This window comes from Corythoichthys intestinalis, chromosome 13 (genome assembly GCF_030265065.1).
Source record: "Corythoichthys intestinalis isolate RoL2023-P3 chromosome 13, ASM3026506v1, whole genome shotgun sequence".
In the NCBI taxonomy this organism is placed as follows: Eukaryota; Metazoa; Chordata; class Actinopteri; order Syngnathiformes; family Syngnathidae; genus Corythoichthys; species Corythoichthys intestinalis.
The window spans coordinates 54,130,505-54,152,817 of NC_080407.1; the positions used below are offsets into that span (position 1 = coordinate 54,130,505).

A 22,313-nucleotide genomic window follows, 5' to 3' on the forward strand; every position below is an offset into this window, starting at 1 on the left:
CGGAGTTAAATCAACAGCGCCCACTTGCGGCGAGACCATATCAGGCATGAAAAAAGCGGTGGACTTGCAGCAGCCAAGACAAGGCAAGGCAGGTCCGGACTCGAGCATCGTCGCCCCGACGCATTCCCGCTGACGAGCCATGATGTAAGTAACAAACATTAAAAAAATATTCACAAAAAGGCGAAAGAGCGATCGAAATATCGTAGCGATTTCCATCAATCCGCTAACGTCGTCGACGTGGTGTGTGTATATATAGGGGGGGCCGGGAGGATTTCCGTCCATTTCAACGCGCCCCCACTGCGACAGTCTTTCTTCTTCGTCGAGAACAAAATAAAGCCCTCAGCGACAAACGCGTCTCGTTTTGTGGTCGCCACACGTAATTGGAAAGCGGCCACTTTGGTTTTCTTGGCACTTTGTTGCTTTAAGGGTCCCGTGACAAAGAACCACCTCCCAGCATATAGACGCATCCCACACTCATTTCAGCACATTTTGATCAATTGAGGTTATATATTCGCAAGCCCTGCGAATATTAGCACTCACTACCGAGCAGGCAGTAAGATGTATTTGGAAATATTCCACTGTAACGGTGATCGTTCAACCCGTTGTTTGGTTCTGTAAGCATGTTAGCAGGAAGAAAACGGCGCCCCCTTTGTCCTGTGATGGGCTTTGCTTCCTAACGCAGCCATTTTTGGCCTGCAAAGTGGTCTCTTTATTGTACTAGAAACTGCAATTTCTGGAGAAATGACTTTGCTGTGGGAGATAACGATCTTAGCCCCGCCCAGGTTGAGTTGGGGACCCTTCCTGTTGATTTGAGGACATTTCAGGGACACTTCCAATTGATATCAGGTCAGCTCCTGTTGATTTGGGGACATTTCAGGGGCATCTTTTTTTGTCTGTAAATTAGCATTTTGCTACAATCTGGCATATTTACATCTTTTGGATGTGTCTAATAGCTGTTAATCACGGTGCACGGTCCCTCCTAATTAAATAAAGACATTTCCTCTTGCGATGAGGTCACGTCCTGTTGATTTGGGGACATTTCTGGGACATGTCCTGGTTATATCAGGTCACTTCATGTTGATTTGGTGACATGTCCTGGTGATATTAGGTCCATTCCTGTGGATTTGAGGACATTTCAGGGACATGTCCTGGTGATATTAGATCCATTCATGTTAATTTGGGAAGATTTCTGGGACAAGTCTTTGTCATATATTCCTGTTGATTTGAGGACATTTCCTGGACACTTCCTGTTGATGTTCGGTCACTTCTTGATTTGGGGACATTTCTGGGACACTTCCTGTTGATTTGAGGACAATTAGGGGAAATGTCCTGTTGATACCAGGTCATCAACTCCTGTTGATTTGGGGACATTTTTGGGACATGTCGTGCTGATATCAGGTCATCACTTCCTGTTGATTTGGGGTCATTTCGTGGACATGTCCTGGTGATATCAGGTAGTGATATTAGGTCCATTCCTGTTGATTTGGAGACATTTCTGGGACACGTTCTGCTGATATCCGTTCACTTCCTTTTGATTTGGGGACATTTCCTGTTGATATTTGATCACTTCGTGTTGATTTAAGGACATTTCAGGGACACGTTCTGGTGATATTAGGTCTATTCCTGTTGATTTGGGGACATTTTCGAGACGCTTCCTGTTGATATCAGGCCCTGTTGATTCAGGGACATGTTCTGGTGATATTAGGTCCATGTCTGTTGATTTGGGGACATTTCTGGGACATGTCCTGGTCATATCTTCCTGTTGATTTGGGGACATTTCTGGGACACTTCCTGTTGATGTTGATTTGGGGACATGTCCTGGTGATATTAGATCCATTCATGTTGATTTGGGGACATTTCAGGGACATGTCCAGATCATATCTTCCTGTTGATTTCGGGACATTTCGGGGACACTTCCTGTTGATGTTAGGTCACTTCATGTTGATTTGGGGACATGTCCTGGTGATATTAGGTCCATTCCTGTTGATTTGGGGACATTTCGGGGACATGTCCTGGTCATATCTTCCTGTTGATTTGGGGACATTTCTGCGACATGTCCTGGACATATCAGGTCACTTCCTGTTTATTCGGGGACATGTCCTGGTGATGTTAAGTCCATTCCTGTTTATTTGGGGACCTTTCTGGGACATGTCCTGGTCATATCTTCCTATTGATTTGGGGACATTTCGGGGACATGTCCTGGTGATATTAGGTCCATTTTTGTTGATTTGGGGACCTTTCTGGGACATGTCCAGGTCATGTCTTCCTGTTGATTTGGGGACATTTCGGGGACACTTCCTGCTGATTTGGGGACATTTCAGGGACATGTCCTGGTAATATTAGGTCCATTTCTGTTGAATTGGGGACATTTCTTGGACATGTCCTGGTCATATCTTCCTGTTGATTTGGGGACATTTCGGGGACACTTCCTTCTGATTTGGGGACATTTCGGGGACACTTCCTTCTGATTTGGGGACATTTCGGGGACATGTCCTGGTCATATCTTCCTGTTGATTTGTGGACATTTCGGGGACACTTCATGCTGATTTGGGGACATTTCGGGGACATGTTCTGGTGTTTAGTAGGTCCATTCCTGTTGAGTTGTGGACATTTCTGGGACATGTCCTGGTTATATCAGGTTGCTTCCTGTTGATTTAGGGACATGTCCTGGACATATCAGGTCACTTCCTGTTGATATGTGGACATTTGTGGGACATGTCCTGATTTGGGGACAAGTTCTCACCAACATTTTGAGCAAGCGGGGGCGTTTCTAGACCACCCTTCTGAAAGCACCAATGGAAAGGACCAATGGGGCCCATTTATCCTGTGTACTAATAATTCTGTGTAATTGTAGTCATTTTATAACAGATTTTTAACTTCTCGTTTTCAGTGAGATGTTTCCCAACGTTCGGGCCAGATAACCAGTCAGCCAGCACGTGGACATCTGACGGATGGAGGAATGACCCGCTGAGGCACCAAAAGCACCCTCGAAAGCATGTTTCGGGCCACCCGGCTAGGGTTTGTGCTAGCATGGCGGCTGGCGGCCATTTACGCTATCGCCGACGCTTCGTCAGGAGACGGGAGCGGCTCTGAAGGCGGGGGCGGGTCGGTGCCGGCCGCGCTGGCCGCCACCAGCCAGCTGATCGCCCGTGAGGGAAGTTGCGTGCTGATCAACTGCAACGTCAGCGGCGACCCCTTCCCAAGCATCAAGTGGTTCAACTCTCACGGAGACGCGGTGGACACCGACGGCGGTAAGACTCCCGTTCTCCGCTCGCTCGATTCCCGCATGTTGACTCTTTCGGGTTTGCCCGCAGGCGGCAAGTGGTGGCTGCTGGAGAATGGCGTCCTCAACATCAGCGGCGTGGAATTCGCCGACCGCGGCAAGTACACGTGCGTGGCCTCCAACGCGTACGGCACCTCCAACTGCACGGTGACGCTGCGCGTGGTCTTCACCAAGGGCGACATGGGCGTCTACTACATGGTGGTGTGCCTGGTGACCTTCACCATCATCATGGTGCTCAACGTGACGCGGCTGTGCATGATGAGCAGCCACTTGAAGAAGACAGAGAAAGCCATCAACGAGTTCTTCCGCACCGAGGGCGCGGAGAAGTTGCAGAAGGCCTTCGAGATCGCCAAGCGCATCCCAATCATCACCTCGGCCAAGACGCTGGAGCTGGCTAAGGTCACGCAGTTCAAGACCATGGAGCTGGCGCGCTACATCGAGGAGCTGGCGCGCAGCATCCCGCTGCCGCCGCTCATCATGAACTGCCGCACCTTCATGGAGGAGATCCTAGAGGTGGTGGGCGTGGAGGAGATGAGGCACACCTTCCTCAGGCAGGCGCCCGAGATCCGCCGGGGCGGGGAACACTCCGGGGAGGTCTTCGCGGGACAACCCGAGCGCAGCGAGTCCCCCGCCGCCGACTCTGACAACTCGTCCGTCCAGGAGCAGCCGCGGCACATCGCCATCCAGGTGTCGGTGCACCCTAGGCTGGAGCCGGACCCCGTCCCGTCCAGGGATGACGCAGAAGGCGGCACAAACGAGCGGCCCGCTGCCACTAGTCCGCCGCCCTGTCAGGTGTTTTATGAGAGTCACGTATGAGTCATCACGTCCTGAAGTTCCGTTTCTTCTCACGCTTGAATGTAAACTCCCATCAGCAAAGAATTGTTTACTTCCACTGAGAGCAAGTGCTGGAACTTCAACTTCTTTGTGGCTATCCTTGGTTCTTCTCCTTCCTGATTGGCTAACCAAAAAAGAAGGGTGTGACTTACTTGCTTTGCAAATACAAAAGAGCCTAATTTAGAGAACCAACGATGGTCGTCGAACCTTTCCTGGCCGTTTCCGACGTACTATGTGAGAGTTTGTGTGCCTGGGATCTTCGCTCTTCTGCTACTTAGCACGGTGCTCTCCTGATGCCTTTTCGCAGTGAACAGAAGCAACTGGGCTTCTTTCATTTCATACTAGGGCTGGTCGCAATGGCCTTTCCCTCCCAAAAAACCTTTGTTAATAGAGATAAGATCTTTCTTTTGTCCCACTGTTATGGAGCCTCTAAAGGGACATTGACAGAAATAAAATAAATTTAAACCATCTGGTGCGCACTAGAAATGATCTGGTAAACATTAGCATTATATAGCATTTAAGCTTGCGGACTTTTGCTATGCCATTTAGCCAATTATTCTTTTGTAAGATCCTCATTCATTTATCTGAATATTTATTTATTTAAGGTAAGGCGCTAGTAGAGTCCAAGATTGAAGTAAAGCTCAACTAAATCCTGTATTCTCATTTTTAGCACACTGGTGTTCCATGCGTGTCTGAGCTTCGCCTCAAACGATATAAAAAAATAAACGAGAATCTAATTACATCAAAAGAACAATTGACTAACTTGCATAGCAAAGTCCATTAGCTTGAATGCAAAATAATGCTAATGTTTACCATGTTGTTTCTGGTGCGCACCAGATAGTTTCCCCCACATACAATATGGTGTGCACCAGTTTCTGATGCACACTGGATAGTTTGCACCACATACGATCTGGTGCGCATCAGATGTTTCCATCACATACTATCTGGTGTGCAGCAGTTTCCTCCCATATATGATCTGGTGCGCACGGATAGTTTGCACCACATACGATCTGGTGCGCACTGGATAGTTTGCACCACGTACTATCTGGTGCGCACCGGATAGTTTGCACCACATACTATCTGGTGCGCACCGGATAGTTTGCACCACATACTATCTGGTGCGCACTAGATAGTTTGCACCATATACGATCTGGTGTACACCACATAGTTTGCACCACATACTATCTGGTGCGCACCAAATAGTCCCCCCACCCCATATACGATCTGGTGCGTACCAGATAGTTTCCCCACCATATACGATCTGGTGCGCACCATAGTTTCCCCCCATATACGATCTGGTGCGCACCGGATAGTTTGCACCACATACGATCTGGTGCGCACCGGATAGTTTGCACCACATACGATCTGGTGCGCACTGGATAGTTTCCCCCCCATATACTATCTGGTGCACACCGGATAGTTTGCACCATATACGATCTGGTGCGCACCACATAGTTTGCACCACATACTATCTGGTGTGCACCAGATAGTCCCCCCCCCATATACAATCTGATGCGCACCAGATAGTTTCCCCCCATATACAATCTGGTGCGCACCAGATAAGTTTCCCCCCCATATACGATCTGGTGCGCACCAGATAGTTTCCCCCCCATATATGGTCTGGTGCATACCAGATAGTTTCCCCTCCATATACGATCTGGTGCGCACCATAGTTTCCCCCCATATACGATCTGGTGCGCACCGGATAGTTAGCACCACATACTATCTGGTGAGCACCGGATAATTTGCACCACGTACGATCTGGTCCGCACCAGATAGTTTCCCTCCCCATATAAGATCTGGTGCACACCAGATAATTTCCACCACATACAATCTGGTGTGCACCAGATAGTTAGCACCACATACTATCTGGTGCGCACCAGATAGTATGTGGCGCGAACCAGAGTTTCGACCACATACGCTCTGCTGTGCACCAGAGTTTCCCCCCCATATACGATCCGTTGCGCACCAGATGGTTTCCCCCCCATATACGATCTGGTGCGCACCAGATATTTTCCACCACATACTATCTGGTGAGCACCAGATAGTATGTGGTGTGCACCTCACAGTATGTGGTGTGCATCAGATAGTTTTCAGATCGTTAAGTGGTGAAAACTATCTGGTGTGCACCCGACAGTATGTGGTGAAAACCAGATAGTTTTCAGATCGTAAGTGGTGAAGCTATCTGGTACACACCGGATCTCTTCCACCACACACTATCTGGCACGCACCGGATGGTATGTGGTGGCAACTATCTGGCGCGCACAAGATAGCTTCCACCACATACTATCTGGAGCGCACCACATACAATCTGGAGCAGATCCAGATGGTTTAAATTTCTGTCAATCTCCCTGAAGGGACTCATACACTGTTGCTCCTGATCCCAAGTTTTTGTTTCATCAACCTCCTCAGAAATAAATATTTTTTCTTCCCTGATGTGAGTCTTCTTTTATCATTAAAGTACAAAGTACGCAATCATGATCTATGACTCAAATGAGTGTTGGTGAAATTCAAATCCAAATTTAATGGTTTCAAATAGACAATCAAAGAAAGCAAAGATCACGATGTGCAAATCGAAGAAACCGAGACGGGTCGACGCCAGACCTCAGCAGGACGGAGAGACGGACGGACGGACGGCCTTGCGCGCCGACATCTTCAATCGGTTCTTGGGGTACGTAAGGAGCGCAAAGCCACTCGTGTCTTTAGAGCCAACCGTGCCCGTTGTCTCACCCCGTTTATCAGTCGTTTATTTTCACACTCAAACCTACGGGCAATTTGGAGTCTTCAGTTATCATAGCGTGTTTTTGGAATGTGAACAGCAGCTTCAGAAAGCTACGCCAGAAAACTGGTAACTCCGCGCGGTACGCAAACATGCTACGATTAGGCCGACCTTCTGCCGGTCGAGCGAAAGTGACGGCAAACGGGTAAAGTAGCTGTTGTGGAAAGACAATTGCACACACGATAGTCACATTTTTTGGGTGGGCACTTCACGACGATGGACGGATTAGTTTACAAAAAAAAAAAAAAAAAACCTGCGCACCAGAGCACGCCGTCTGGAACTCCTTCATAGATCACTCAGATCAAGTGATAAGTCGGACCTCCGTGTGTCAAATCTCCTATTGATCATCGATCGACTTTAGCGGATGGAGTCCAGAAGGAGAAATGTAAGGAAACGAGGTCTGAATGTCAGAGATGGGCGCTGTCCAGGAGGCGCGCTCCTTCCTCCTGGTCCTGGTCCTGGTCCTCCCAGCAGTCCTGAAAGGAGCAGATCAGTTGAACATGATGGACTCGGGATCTTGATTTGCCATTTGGGCCATGTGACGCAGGATATCCTTTTTTGTGATGATGCCCAGAAGACGCCTGCAGGGAAAGACAACAAAGAGTACCGTAAGTTTCGCACTATAAGGCGCACCTGACTATAAGCCGCCACCCACCAAATGTGACACAAAAACGGCATTTGTTCATAGATAAGCCGCACTGGACTATAAGCCGCAGCTGTCCTATTCACACCAAAAAATATTAACCGGTAATGCTTTATTTGACAGCGGCATCATACGACTGTCATGAGACCAAATGAACCACCATGAAGCTTTGAAGCAACTGGCCGCAAAGCTTCATGGTGGTTCCAGTAATTAGCACAGAACATGAAAATTCACCGTAGTGCTGCAATGCATGCTAGGAAACATGTCGGACGACAACAGTGTTGACAGCAGGTGGCAGCAAAGGTCTCCCCCAAGGGACTCCCAGTGATGGCCAAATGAAGCTTCTTGAAGCAATGAAGCTTTGCTTCAAGAAGATGGCCAAATGAGGCTTCGTGGAGCAATGAAGCTTTGCGGGCAATTGGTTTAAAGCTTCATGAAGCTTTGCGGCCAATTGGTTTAAAGCTTTATTGATTCAAGAAGATGGCCAAATGAAGCTTCTTGATGAAATGAAGCTCTGCGGACAGTTGGTTCAAAGCTTCATGAAACCTTGCGACAAATTAGTTCAAAGCTTCATTGTTTCATGAAGATGAAGATGGCCAAATGAAGCTTCTTGAATTTGCGGCCAATTGGTTCAAAGCTTCATTCAATTGGTTTAAAGCTTCACTGCTTTAAAAAGATGGCAAAATGATAAGCTTCATTGGTTCAAGATGGCCAGATGAAACTTTGCGGCCAATTGGTTCAAAGCTTCATTGATTCAAGAAGATAGTCAAATGAAGCTTCTTGATGCAATGAAGCTTTGCGGACAGTTGGTTCAAAGCTTTATGAAACCTTGCGGCAAATTAGTTCAAAGCTTCATAGTTTCATGAAGATGGCCAAATGAAGCTTCTTGAAGCAATGAAGCTTTGCGGCCAATTGAAGCTTTGAACCAATTGGCCGCAAAGCTTCATTGAATTGGTTTGAAGCTTCAAAAAGATGGCCAAATGATAAGCTTCAATGATTCAAGAAGATGGCCAAATGAAGCTTCTTGATGCAATGAAGCTTTGCGGACAGTTGGTTCAAAGCTTCATGAAACCTTGCGGCAAATTAGTTGAAAGCTTCATTGTTTCATGAAGATGGCCAAATGAAGCTTCTTCAAGCAATGAAGCTTTGAACCAATTGACCGCAAAAAGATGGCCAAATGATAAGCTTCTTTGCTTCAAAATGGCCAAATGAAGCTTTGCGGCCAATTGGTTGAAAGCTTCATTGCTTCAAGAAGATGGCCAAATGATAATTCACCGGTGACACTTAATTTGACAGCTGCATCATACGACTGTCATGACCAAATGAACCACTATGAAGCTTTGAACAAACTGGTTCAAAGCTTCATTGCTTCAAGAAGATGGCCAAATGAAGCTTTGCGGCCAATTGGTTCAAAGCTTCATTGCTTCAAGAAGACGGCCAAATGAATCTTCTTGCATGCATCCCAGGCTTTAATGCATCGCCGAATTGAACCGAATCGAATTGTGACCCTCTGAATCGAATCGTGGCCCTCCGAATCGTAATCGAATCGAATCGAATCGTGAGAGCAGTGCCGATGCACACCCCTACAGCTTATAGTCCGAAAAGCGGAGATTGTAGCCCGTGACGTAGTCTAGAAACTGGCGGGAGCGAGAAGAAACAGAAGCCCCTCTGAGGAGAAAGCCAGGAAACCAAAACGCGGGGAAGGGAGAGCCTCGTCAAACATATCAACTGCATGTAGAACGCGTCACTTTTGAATCATACCTATTAATTATTAGCAATACTGTCTCGCTAACACTAATGCCGACTCGTTTTAACCAATTACAATGTTGTAAATTAGCAACTTTAGCCTAGCGTGTGCAGCTAGCGTAATGTTCCATACAGGTCCCAGAAAGAACAAACCTTTGTCAAACATCGCTTTCTAATATTACAGTCGGGAAGAGCGTATGAAAAGGTTACAAAAACACCCTCAAAGATACCACTCGCCGTATCAAGGTGACAGCTCCTATGTCATCCATCAAAAGGAAGTTGAAAATAAAGACACAAAAGAGAAGAGTCAGATGTCAACGGGCATTGGAATCTGGGCAAACAAACAAAAGGCTGCGGCTACTTTTAGCCACATATGCTAAAAGGTAAATCACTAATCTAAAAGGCCAGCTGCAAAAGATTATTTGGACTTTCTAAAATGGACTTGATTTTTCCTGAGGTGTCAATCTATTGCTGCACCTTGGCTGTGGTCCTTTCAGTACCGTATTTTTCGGACTATAAGTCGCATTTTTTTCCCCAAAGTAATAATGGCTGGGGGTGCAACTTATACTCAGGAGCGACTTATGTGTGAAATTCTTAACACATTATCAAATCATTTCATATGTTATTTTGGTGTTTTGGAGTGACACCGATGATTTGGTAAACTTGTTAGCATGTTCTTTATGCTAATCTGAATAACTCTTAATTGCTATGTTACGTTAACATACCGACCACGTTCGCATTTTGTTGTTCATGCATCATGAAACATTATCATACGGTACACTTATTCAGCATGTTGGTCTATATTGTATTTTTATTTTAAATTGCCTTTCAGGTCCTCCGCGTGTTCGTTTTCAATTCAGGTGAGACGGCTAGACTGGGTTGCAAAGTAAAAGACTGGAGGCAAGAGATCATTAACGCGCAGTTTTAATTTCAGAAATTTCTGGGTGTATTCAATGACAGAACAATAGTTGTGTAGAGAAATGCACGCCGAACAGAGAGCTCGGCGTTGCTTATATGCTGTACTTAAAAGGAGGTGTGTCTGGTGATTAACTCATCTTACAAAATAGGTCATGAGCCTTGCTGGTTAGCAGTTAAAAGTCCATGATTATCTGAGGCAAAACTAACTGTCAGCGGTTTTCAGTGAAAAACAACAGGTCCTGCTTGCAAGCATATCAGACAATGAGGCGAGATGTATACCGACTTCACTTTCAAGATGAAATATCTGTTCTATGTGCTGGATTTTATCAAGTAAATTTTCCCCAAAAATGTGACGTATACTCCACGAATTATGTTTTTTTTCTCTTCATTGGGCATTTTATGGGTGGTGGGACTTATACTCAGGTGCGACTTATAGTCCGAAAAATATGGTATTTTTAAGGTGGAGAACCTCTGATTCTGTTCAAAAGCAGTCAGACTTCACTGTGAGTTGACGAGACAGCTCTGACAGGGATTGCCTTCCCGTAGGGGGCCAACCCAGGCAGAGCGTTAAGGTGGCTTTCACTGGATAACTGCTCAGTTTTTTGCTTTAACTAAGAATCTAGACCGAAATTCAAGGATTTACGTATTTATTTATAAGAATTTCAACTTTAAAAGCTCTGTTTGGTGACTGCTGCCGCGTTAGATTACACAATAGCATAACTTTAGCTTGAAATATTTACGTAAAATGAACGATAACTGGCCTTTTTTTTTTTTTTTGCTATTAATTAAGAATCTAGACCGTGTCACGTTCATATCTATAGAAATTCCAGGATTTACGCATTTATTTACAAGAATTTCCTACTTAAAAAGTTCTGTTTTGTGATAGCCGCCATGTTGGATTACACAATTGCATAACTTTAGCTGGAAATATTTACGTAAAATGAACGATAACTGCTCGTTTTTCTCTTTTAACCAAGAATCTAGATTGTTTTATATACATATGTATAGGAATTCCAGTATTTACGCATTTATTTACAAGAATTTTCGACTTAAAAAGCTGTTGAAAGGTGGAAAAGCGCTATATAAGTATAACACCATTTACCATTTACCATTTTGTGACGGCCGCCATGATGGATTTTAAGATAGCATAACTTAAGCTTGAAATATTTACGTATAACTGCTTGTTTTTTGCTTTTAACCTACAATCTAGACTGTTTTATGTTCATATATATTGAAATTCTTCAATCTAAAAACTTTCACTGCAGCACCATTGGGAAGAAGTGTTGGGTTGTGGGCTGCAAGGTGGGCTACCTGACCAACAAGGCGGTCGAGCAGGAGCAGGTCACCAAGGGGACCTCGATCACTCTCCACAAATTCCCGTCAACTGATAGTGAAGTCTATGATTTACTAAACGACTACAGTTTTCAAATGCCGTTTTGCTAAGCTAGCCAGTGGTCAATTTGCGTTTACGGCTTTTGACTACGGCTCTTTTTAGCAAAGCCTTGGGGTCCCGGCAGGAAGTCAGAGCATGAGGATGAAGCGCCACATTGTCCCTCCCCCCACCAAGGTTCACGCAAGCCTCCCTATCCCTATAGGGTAGTCGGGGCTCGTCACCAGGGACTCTGTGTTGTGCTTGAGCTCCTCCAGATGCTCTAATATATTCTTCTTTGTGATGATGCCCAATACAATCCTGCAACACACACCCGTTACTCGCACAGCCGGCCCGTCCAGAACAACACAGAGACGACAGAGTGCCGCCGTTTCACGAGAGTAGGGTGCAGTCAGCGCAACGGTAAGGCGGCAGGACCGTCCTCACTCACCCGTTGTGAGTGACCAGGCACTGGCGCAGCCCCAGCTTCCTGAAGATGTCCACCACAATTTCCATGGGGGTGTGGTCGGTGACGGTGAAGGGGCTCATGTCCAGGATGGAGCGCAGCTTGAGGGGCCGGGGGCTGTCCGCGGGCAGGGTGGGGGCGTGCTGGGTGAAGTACACCCTGGAGTTCAACATGATGCCCTCTTGTTTGCGGCGGGCGTTCTCTGTCAGAGTGCAAGAGTGGAGGCACCTTGAGTGACATGATCTTCAAAAACAAGACTTCCTTCATTGGAGACTAGTTCTATCAGTACAAACATTGATCAGGCACTGGAAAACCAATGTGGGTGGGAGCGGTTACCTATAGCGATAGTGATATCCCTACGCAGAGCGAAACCCACGAGCCTCTGAGACTCCTTGGACACGATGACGGGAAAACCATTGTAACTGGTTTCGTTGATGACGGCTTGGAGGTCCTCGACGGTCAGGTCGTCTTGGGTCAGCACGGCCAGCGGCGGGTCGCAGCGGCGCGGCCTCATCACCTCCCTGGCCAGCGTGGTGTGTGTGAATTCCTCCTTGGCGTCCAGGAAGGGGTAGCCGTTGAGACGGATGTGGGCCTCGTAGATCCCCTCTCGGCCAAAGGCGTCGCCCACCCATTTGCTGGTCATGACAGCGGCCATCAGGGGTACGATGTACTCCAGTCCACCGGTCAGCTCGAAGACAATGACCACTAAGGAAACGGTCATACGGGTGACGCCGCCTGCGGAGGGGCGACAAAGTCATAAACGCGGACTTCGCGGGCAAGGCCGCTACTTCATCAAAGTCGTAGCCCAGTCCGTGCGTGCGTTAGGGCTGGACGATATGGCCTTAAGTACGTATGCACGCACACATGCACCCCCCCACATAGACACCCACACATTAAAGCTATATTGCTCTTATGCCAATGAAACATTTAAGATTTTATGATGGCAGTAATGACACAGACTAAAGCAAGCACATACAGAAAAATAGCTGTGGCCATTAAACGGTCATATTATAGGTTTCACTGTTGGATTATACTTTATGCTGAATGCTTTACCGTCATAAAAGCTATCAGAGAACTCACACATACACACACACAGATACAAAATACCCCAACATACTAATTGCTAGATGCAGTCCGTGCCCAAACCATTCATTCAGTTCAGCCGTTTCGACAAGGTTAGAGCTGCTATCTGACTCCATCACGCTCATTTGTAGCGTTAGCCGCTAGCGTTAGCCTGGCTACCAGTATAAAGCACCGAAATCACGCTCCTAAAATCGTTAGAACTCGGGAGGACAGTGGGTGAAAGCCCGTCTGGATGCCGCTAAGAGTCTGCCTAATGTTGGGTGAGAGTTTGGCGAAGCTCCCTGAAGCCAGACTCCATCATGTTTGCTTGTAGCGTTAGCCGCTAGCGTTAGCCTACCGGGCTTCTGTTTGTTTGACTTCCTGATAACCACGTTGACTTCATACGTAAGCACACTGACTGCTTTCTTAAAGGCGAATGAACATAGCCGAACAACACAGAGTCGAACCGGGATGAAGAGACTATATTTTCTTATTTTATTCAATTTATCGACATGGTCAAAATTACGTAGGTCATTGTGAAGAATTTCGATAACGGCAAATTTTCGGTATACTAGCATGCGTTCCACTTACCGAGGCAAGCAGCGGCCCCCACCATGGCGTACAGTCCCGGCGTAATACAGTCTGCGCCCACCTCACACCACTCTTTGAACAGGAACCAGTCGTGGTGGTAATATGCCAGTTGCTCCACGGCGATGCCGACGATTCGCCCGGCGATGGCTCCGATGGCCATGCTGGGAATGAACAAACCTGACGGAACCTGGAGAAGGGAAAAGCCTGTTCGGACACGGATCGGAGCCACGCCGCATGAGCATCAAAACCTGATCACCTTGAGGCCGAATGTGAAGATGGTCATGATGATTTTAAAGATGAGCGCCAGGCAGAGCTGCCACATGGCGGCGTAGACACCGGGCCCAGCGGGGCGGTTGGGGTTGTCCGTGAAGGCCTTGCTGCCGTTCATCTGGCTGCGGTACTGGCAGAGCTGCGAGGACTCTAGCGGGCCACAGTCGGTAAAGAGCTCCTTGATCAGCTCACTGGTGTTCTGGCGGGTATACGGGTTAGGGAACGCCACGACTGCTGTGATGGCCGCCACAAGGATCACCTCCAAAACCGGGTATTTGCCTGAGGGCAAAGATGACGTTGTTACAGCCCCTGCTGAATTTTTCAAACGGGCAGCCAGGGCACTTGCCGAAGCGGGTGGACTTCCGTCGCCGACACCAAGCAATGTTAGCCCGAATAAAGAAAGCGCCCCAGAGGCCTCCGAAAACTCCCAGAAGGATGAAGGGGATGAGCTCAAACAGGTACCAGGGTGTGTGGTACTCCACGTAGAACAGCACCAGACGGCTGTTCCCAAACGGGTTAATGGAACGAAGGACAAAGGCGGCTACCAGGGCGGCGAAAAAGGAGCGCCACAGTGTCTTGAGAGGGAAGTAGTAGCTCACCTAGAACAGAACCAGAAGTTTAAAAAACTGCGCCCTCACTCATCCGATGACTTTAGCTGTTCACCTCTTCCAGGCTGAAGAGAACGCCACCTATCGGGGCTCCAAACGCCACCGACACGCCAGCTGCCGATGCGGCGGAGAGGACCTGAGCGAGATCAAGCCAATATCTCGTAAATGGAAAAGGTTGGCTAAAGTAACTTTGGCAGGGTTCGCGCGCTAACCTCTCGCTTCTTTGCCTCGTTCTTGCTGTACTTGGGGAAGAGATAAGAGAAGATGTTTCCACAGCAGCACGCCACGTGAACTAGCGGGCCCTCCTTTCCCAGACTCAGACCCGATGCCACCGCTAGGACCAAGGTGATGGTCTTTATCATCAGGGTCCACTTGCCCAGGTAGCCTCTGATAATAAACCCGCTCAGGATGGTCTTAATCTAAGGGGCGGAGAAGGAAACCAGTGTTACACGCTGACTGCCAAAATTAGCCTGAAAAAGCGGCGCGATCTCCATTTTTCACTGACCTCCGGAATCCCCGATCCACAGGCATACGGAGCAAAGACCTTGACGAGACACACCGCAAGGAAGGCGAAAGACAGGGCCCAGTAGATGTACATGAAGTAGTTCATGATGTACGAGCCCGGACCCTGGAGGAAGGGCGCGGAGTTAAAAAGTGAAACCTCAGTGGAGAAGAGCCGTGAACTCACCTCGGCTTGGCCCAGGATGAGCTCAGCCCAGCTCTTCCACTGGGGACACTTGTCCCTCTCGGCGAAGGTGGTCTCGTTGGACGTCCAGCAGCACTGCTCGTGGTTGAACCACATGGCGCTCAGGCACACGCCCTCTTTTAGGTCGTTCATCCAGTCGGCGGCGATGTCTATCAGGCCGGCCAGCGCGCCTGGTGGGAGCAAAAGAAGAACCGTCGAGACGCTTTCCCAAATGCGTGTAGGCGCAATCAACGGCTGTTACCGGAGGCTAAGCCTGTTAGCGTAACCACCAGCCATCCGGACCAGGCGTCATACAGACTCTTGGTGAACTCCCACGCAGACTCCTTCTTCTTACTGTTGATCTGCAAAAGACAAGCACTGTTCACAGCGGGGAATCGGAAAAATACAGTGGAGAAAATACGTATTTGAACACCCTGCTATTTTGCAAGTTTTCCCACTTAGAACTCATGGAGGAGTCTGAAATTTTCATGGTTGGTGCATGTCCACTGCGAAGGAGAGAATCTAAAACAGAAATCACAACGCATTATTTTTCAACAATTTATTTTGAGCACCTGTCTATCAGCTAGAACTTTGACCCTGAAAGACCTGTAAGTCCACGAATTATAAGTCCACCTCCATTCCATGTTTTATCCTGAATCAAATGCACTGGTTTTAGGTCGATGGCACCATAAAGACACCTTGTAACATGGTCAAGACCAAAGAGCTGTCCAAAGACACCAGAGACAAAATTGTTCACCTCCACAAGGCAATGTCAAGCAGGTCCACTGTTGGAGCGATCGTTACAAAATGGAAGAAGCTAATCATGAATCTCAATCAGAGTGGAGCCCCATGTAAAATATCACCTCGTGTGGTCACAATGATCCTAAGAAAATGAGGAATCAGTCCCGAACAACACAACAGGAGGTGGTCAATGACCTGAAAAGAGCTGGGACTACCGTTTCCAAGGTTACTGTTGGTAAGACACTAGTCGTCATGGGTTTGAAATCATGCATGGCACGGAAAGTTTCCCTGAGAGGAGTCATGGGAGCAAGTTTTGTAGTCAGATGATAGTAAAATAAGGTCATAATGGTCATAATTCCACTATCCATGTATGGAGGTGGAAGAATGATGAGTACTATTTCAAGAACACCATCCCTACTGTGAAGCATGGGGGTGGTAGCATCATGCTTTGGGGGTGTTTTTCCTGTGACTGGGACAGGACGAGTCCACTGTATTAAAGAGAGATTAACTGGGGCCATTCTCCCACAAAGATGGGTCGTGCCTGGTTCTTCCCACATGACAATGACCCAAAGCACGCAGCCAGGAAACCAAGGAGTGGCTCCATAAGCATAACAAGGTTCTAGCAAGGCCTAGCCGGTCTCCAGACTTAAACCCAGTAGAAAACCTTTGGAGGGAGCTAAAACTCCATGTTTCTCACCAACAGCCCAGAAACCTGACTGATGGGTAGGCCAAGATCCCTCCTGCAGTGTGTGCAAACTGGGTGAAAAACTACAGGAAACTTTTAACCTCTGTAATTGCAAACAAAGGCTTCTGTACCAACTACATGACATGACCATGGCATTTACTGGATGAGTCTTTCACCACGGAATGCTTTAACAGTTTTAGCTCTGTGGCATGATGCATTGTCATCTTGTCCAATTGCAGATTCATGACTCTTGACAAGGTGATGATGCTGGAACTTTGGTTTGGTGCTGTTCCAGTGAGATTTACAAAGATGATTGCCTGAAGAAAACATCTAAATTCCCCTCAGTCCTTGATGATATGGGGCTGCACGTCAGGCAAAGGCACTGTGGTTAAATCTTCCATAAATTTAAAGTTTACATCGAAATTTTAGACAGCTTTCTTATCCCTTCAATTAAAAATATGTTTGTCATTTCATACAGAGCTAAGGTGAGGGTGGTGGGGAAGTCTATAAGCTAATTGATTGGGAGATGGTTGAGTGTACACAAATATGCTCTTGTGATCTAGAACCCAGTAATCGTGTGGATCCCTTGTTAGTGTAAGCCCGTTGGCAACCGACCCTACGCCACCACACTGCCAATCCCGGCATCGGGACCTCCCACCCGAGCGCGCCCAATCACATCCAGCCGCACGCGACTGCCATGCAGACAAGCGGAGATACCGCGCAGGCGCCAACCCAGGACCACGGCCACAGAGGTAAAACTGTTAAAGCATTTCTTGGAGAAAGACTCATCCAGGCTGCAAATAGCCCAGATCTCAACCCTATTGAAAACCTGTGGTGAAAATTAAAAAAATGAACTGCAAGGATGATCTGACAACTGCAATCAGAGCCAAATTGATGAAGAATTCTCATCAATTATATATAATTTCAATTAATTAATAATATATACAGTAAATTTCAGACCCTTCTAAGTGGGAGAACTTGCAAAATAGCAGGCTAGTCAAATACGTATTTTCTTAACTGTATATGCGAACAGCCAGGCTAGGTTCAATATTTGTTTATTGGGCGGCGGTTGAGAGGCTACCAAATATGTCCTGTTGCTACCGGTTCAACTGGTGATTACCTTACGGTGCCTCTCTCGGTCCTTGCACTTCTCGCGCACCCAGTCGATGGTGTGGAAGTCATCGTAGGTTCCCACGCCTGGAATGGGCTCCTCTAAAAAGTCCAGCAGGTGGGTAGAGCTGCTGGGTGCGCCGCCCCCGTTCGACATGGCATAGTTAGACCCTGCCAGGAAGAAGGGCAATCTCAGCTCTGATGGAAATTTCCCCGTTAGATAGCATCCCATCAATCGGTGATACCGCTAAATTCTGAACAGTTGTCTCGTAACGTTACTGGCAGTTCGCACGACGACCAAGATTCGCCGACATACTTATCGGACAGTAGGCAAATGATGGATTTTTAGAATATCAAGCATATCCCAGTTAATATGTAGCCAACGGCTACCATGCTAGCACGCCACTCTGCCAACGCAACAGGGAGGGCATCCCAGTGCACATTAACGGACTGTTGACGTACGTAGCACTGCAAATGCAAAGCGACGGTATTTGTCAGACTAGGCTCACGAGGCCTCCACTTAATCTTATTATTCTAGCACCGTCACATGACGTCGTCAATGGCGACGGCGTGTAAAACGAAGCCGGTCGCCGGCTCGTACCTCGCCTGGGGATCTCCTGCAGGGGGATGGTGTCCCCTCCCCCGTCGTAAGGCAAATAGGGGTCGGCGCTCGCGTCCTCCTCCTCCATGTTGACGGTGCGCGCGCTAAGCTAGGCTAAGCTCAGCTAAGCTAAGCTAGGCTCCAGTGCGCACTACTTTAGGTGCCAGGGTGTGTGTCAGCTGCTGCCATGTTTGCAACATGAGCAGGTCTGCACAAGGCAGTGACACAGAGAGAAACAGAGGGGGTGTGTGTGTGTGTGGGTGTGTGTGTGTGTGTTGTCCTCTTGCACTAAGCGGCCTTCCTCCCTCCCTCCCTCCCTCGCTCGCTCGCTCTCTCTCTCTCTCTCGACTGCAGCAGCTGACTTCAAAGCTGATGACATCACCACACACGAGCTAGCTGCCAGCTCAGTTGCTAGGCTAGTTGACCGAGCCTGTGCTGATTACCTTCCAAATCACTGCCATTTTTTAGGGGGATTCCAAGGCCCTGGATGCCCCCCCCTGCAATGTAGCCGCCCACCCCTATCAAAAGTCGTAAAAAAATGGACTTTCATACCTGGAGAGGAGGCGTCCCCATCTAGCAGGTTGTCGTCCTCTGTAGTGTGGAAGTCCATGACGATGCCGGCTCCATCGAGCAGCTCCTCGTCGCTGCTGGCACTGGCGATGCTGTTGTAGCTGTTCCTGCTGTTCCTGTAGCCTCTGTGGTAAAGCTGCTCCGACTCCATTTAGCAAAGCACCCGAGCCCTGGGTGACATGGCGTGCAGTGAAAACAGGCGGAGAAGTAGAAAGCAATACGGGCCTCTGGTTTTAAGCAGGAATGCAACTTCAACAAACTTCAAAACATTGGAGAACCGCTTCAAATAAGAGACAGTTTCAAGTGTTTCCTTGGAAGGGTCCCTGCTCCAATTAGTGCTGCAACGATTAATCGATTAATTCGATGAGAAAAAAGCTTCGAATCTAATTTTGCTGCTTCGAGTATTTGATTCATTCCGAGTGGCGTTGTAATGGTTTGTTTTGACAGTATTTGCATTTAGTTTTATTGATTTGGGTGGATACACTGCCCTCAAGTGGCAACAGTCTATATGAAATAACTCGTCACACATGGCTGGATCCAGTTGCTCCCTGTTAAGACCAACATAAGGTTTTAAGTTTTTGTTTGAGCTAATAGTTTGTTTGTTTTTTTACTACATTTGTAATTTAGTTTATAGAAAATAATATAAATATGTAATAAAATATAAAAATCATTAGCATTTTATAGCATTTAAGCTAGCGGACTTTTGCTATGCAAGTTAGCCAGTTCTTTTGATGTACTTAGATCCTATTTATTTTTTATACCGTTTGAGAGCAATAAATGTGAATTCAATATAAAATTACCAAGTGTTTCTTCAAACTATACAGAATTGCACTTTCATTTAAAAAATAAATTAAAAAAATACTTGACCTTAGCTTAGCCTCAAACGGTATTTAAGTACAACAAGAGAACAATTGGCTAAGTTGCCCAGCAAAAGTGGGCTAGCTTAAGTGCGATTAAATGCTAACGTTTTCTTAAATGCCCTTAAGTCGTTCAAACACACATTCCCTCAAAAAAGGACTAAATATACCTGGGAACTAAATTACAAATGCATAAAAAACATTAGCTCAAAGAAAAACTTACCTTATGTTGGTCTTAACAAGGAGCAGCTGGTTTCAACCATGTTACAGTTATGTCATATTCACCATTGCCACTAGAGGGTAGTGTAACCAGAAAAATCAATACAACTAAATGTAAACACTTTCAAAACAAACCATTACAACGCCACTTTAATTAAACGAATACTCGAAGCAGCAAAATTTGATTCGAAGGTTTTTTTCAAATAGAAATACTTGAGTTAACTGATTAATCGTTGCAGCACTAAACTCGAGTAATTCGATATGACAAAAAGATTTGAATTAAATTTTGCTGCTTCGTGTATTCATTTAATTAAAGTGACGTTGTAATGGTTTGTTTTGACAGTATTTGTTGTATTTAGTTTTATTGATTTGGGTGGATACATTGCCCTCAAGTAGAAAGAGTCAATATGAAATATCTCGTTTCACATGGCTGGATCCAGCCGCTCCCTGTTAAGACCAACATAAGGTTCTAAGTTTTTGTTTGAGCTAATATGATTTTTTAAAATACTTTTGTAATTTAGTTTATAGGTATATTTAGCTGTAAGTGCATTGTAAAATATGGTTAGCATTATATAGCATTTAAGCTAGCTGACTTTTGCAATGCAAGGTATCCATTTGTTCTTTTGTTGTACTTAGATCCTCATTTATTTATTTTTCATACCGTTTGAGAGCATTAAATGTGAAAGTGTTTGCATTTAGTTTTATTGATTTGTCTGGTTACACTACCCTCTAGTGGCAACGGACATAACTCATTTCACATGGCTGAATCCAGCTGCTCCCTGTTAAGACAAACATAAGCTTAGTTTTTGTTCGAGCTAATGTTTTTGTAATGCATTCCTATTCATTTTGTGGAAATATTTGTTTGAACAATTTGTTAAGAGCATTGTAAAAAAATAATAATTTTTAGTATTTTATAGCATTTAAGCTAGCAGACTTTTGCTATGTAAGTTAGCCAATTGCTCTTTTATTATACTTCGATCCTTATTTGTTTTTATACCGTTTGAGGCCGAGCTCAAGTATGTTTTTAATTGTTTATGTTCTTTATCCGATTACTCGATTATTCGAACTAATTAGTGCATCGATTAATCGACTACTAAAATAATTGATAGCTGCAGCCCAAGACCCAATTATGCGTACGTCCACCAAAACTTTGTCAGATGTTCTACAGGGACGCTTTCTTCCCAAAGTAGTTGCTAGTTTGTTCCAGCCCACTTTTTCCAACTGAGATAAGAGTTTATCTTGCAGACAAATCGGAGGCGTTGCCCCGGTAACTGTTGCTGAGTTGACTCAGCAGCCCCGCAGCGAGAGACAGCGAGAACCAAAAGTGGTATTTGCCATGTGGCAAAATGGATTTTGACATGTGGCATTTTTTTTTGCCATGTGGTATTTTTTTGGTATGTGGCAAAATTGATTTTACCATGTGGCATTTTTTTACCATGTGGCTTTTTTTGGTATGTGGCAAAATGCATTTTGGCATGTGGCATTTTTTGGCCATGTGGCATTTTTTTTGCCACGTGGCAAAATGGATTTTGCCATGTGGCATTTTTTTGCAATGTGGCTTTTTTTTTTTTTTTTTGGGTATGTGGCAAAATTGATTTTGCCATGTGGCATTTTTTTACCATGTGGCTTTTTTTTTTGTTATGTGGCAAAATGCATTTTGGCATGTGGCATTTTTTTGCCATCCGGCATTTTTTTGCCACGTGGCAAAATGGATTTTTGGCATGTAGCATTTTTTTGCAATGTGGCTTTTTTTTTGGTCTGTGCCAAAATGGATTTTGCCATGTGGCAAAACGTATTTTGGTATGTGGCTTTTTTTTTTGCCATGTGGCAAAATGTATTTTGACATGTGGCATTTTTTTGGTATGTGTCAAAATGGATTTTGGTTTGTGGCAATTTTATTATTTTTTTTTGGTATGTGGCATTTTTTGGTGTATATGGGATTTTTGCAGGTCATGCACGTCCATGTCATTGACGGCTATGCACGTCCAAATTTTCCATTGATTTTAAATGGCAGAATTATTTTTTAATTACTTTTTTTTTTTTTTTTTTTTTACAATGCTCTCAATAATGGTTCGGTCACATATTCCCACAACAAAAAACGGCTTAATATACCGATAAACTTAAGATACGAATGCATTGAAACACATGAGCTCAAACAAAAACTTAGCTTACGTTGGTCTTAACAGGGAGCAGTTGGATTCAGCCATGTGAAATGAGGCAGACCAGAGGGCAGAGTATCCACCTTATTCATTAAAATTCAATTTTTGTTTCAAAAT

The 22,313-nt window shown here is 45.9% G+C and overlaps 2 protein-coding genes across 4 annotated transcripts in view; one reads left to right on the forward strand and one right to left on the reverse strand.

The window, feature by feature from the left end:
* Positions 1-6,553, forward strand: mfap3l (microfibril associated protein 3 like). The gene is made up of 3 exons (XM_057854998.1): positions 1-144; positions 2,891-3,251; positions 3,315-6,553. The coding sequence occupies exons 2-3, from the start codon at positions 2,996-2,998 to the stop codon at positions 4,097-4,099; spliced, it is 1,041 nt and encodes a 346-aa protein (XP_057710981.1). The 5' UTR covers positions 1-144; positions 2,891-2,995; the 3' UTR covers positions 4,100-6,553.
* Positions 6,418-22,313, reverse strand: part of clcn3 (chloride channel 3) — an 18,425-nt gene continuing 2,529 nt past the window's right edge. The window contains exons 2-15 of one of the 3 annotated variants that reach the window (XM_057854997.1): positions 18,944-19,131; positions 17,801-17,961; positions 15,517-15,616; positions 15,258-15,445; positions 15,075-15,197; positions 14,782-14,988; positions 14,625-14,705; positions 14,308-14,560; positions 13,948-14,240; positions 13,692-13,878; positions 12,375-12,773; positions 12,024-12,240; positions 11,818-11,893; positions 6,418-7,477 (exon numbers count right to left, since the gene is read on the reverse strand). In XM_057854997.1, coding sequence (XP_057710980.1) covers positions 7,304-7,477; positions 11,818-11,893; positions 12,024-12,240; positions 12,375-12,773; positions 13,692-13,878; positions 13,948-14,240; positions 14,308-14,560; positions 14,625-14,705; positions 14,782-14,988; positions 15,075-15,197; positions 15,258-15,445; positions 15,517-15,616; positions 17,801-17,961; positions 18,944-19,112 — 2,628 coding nt within the window. In that variant the 5' untranslated portion in view covers positions 19,113-19,131 and the 3' untranslated portion in view covers positions 6,418-7,303. Of the gene's footprint in view, positions 7,478-11,817; positions 11,894-12,023; positions 12,241-12,374; positions 12,774-13,691; positions 13,879-13,947; positions 14,241-14,307; positions 14,561-14,624; positions 14,706-14,781; positions 14,989-15,074; positions 15,198-15,257; positions 15,446-15,516; positions 15,617-17,800; positions 17,962-18,391; positions 18,706-18,943; positions 19,132-22,313 lie in introns of those variants that run through there. The other 2 variants (XM_057854996.1, XM_057854995.1) reach the window with 2 other exon arrangements.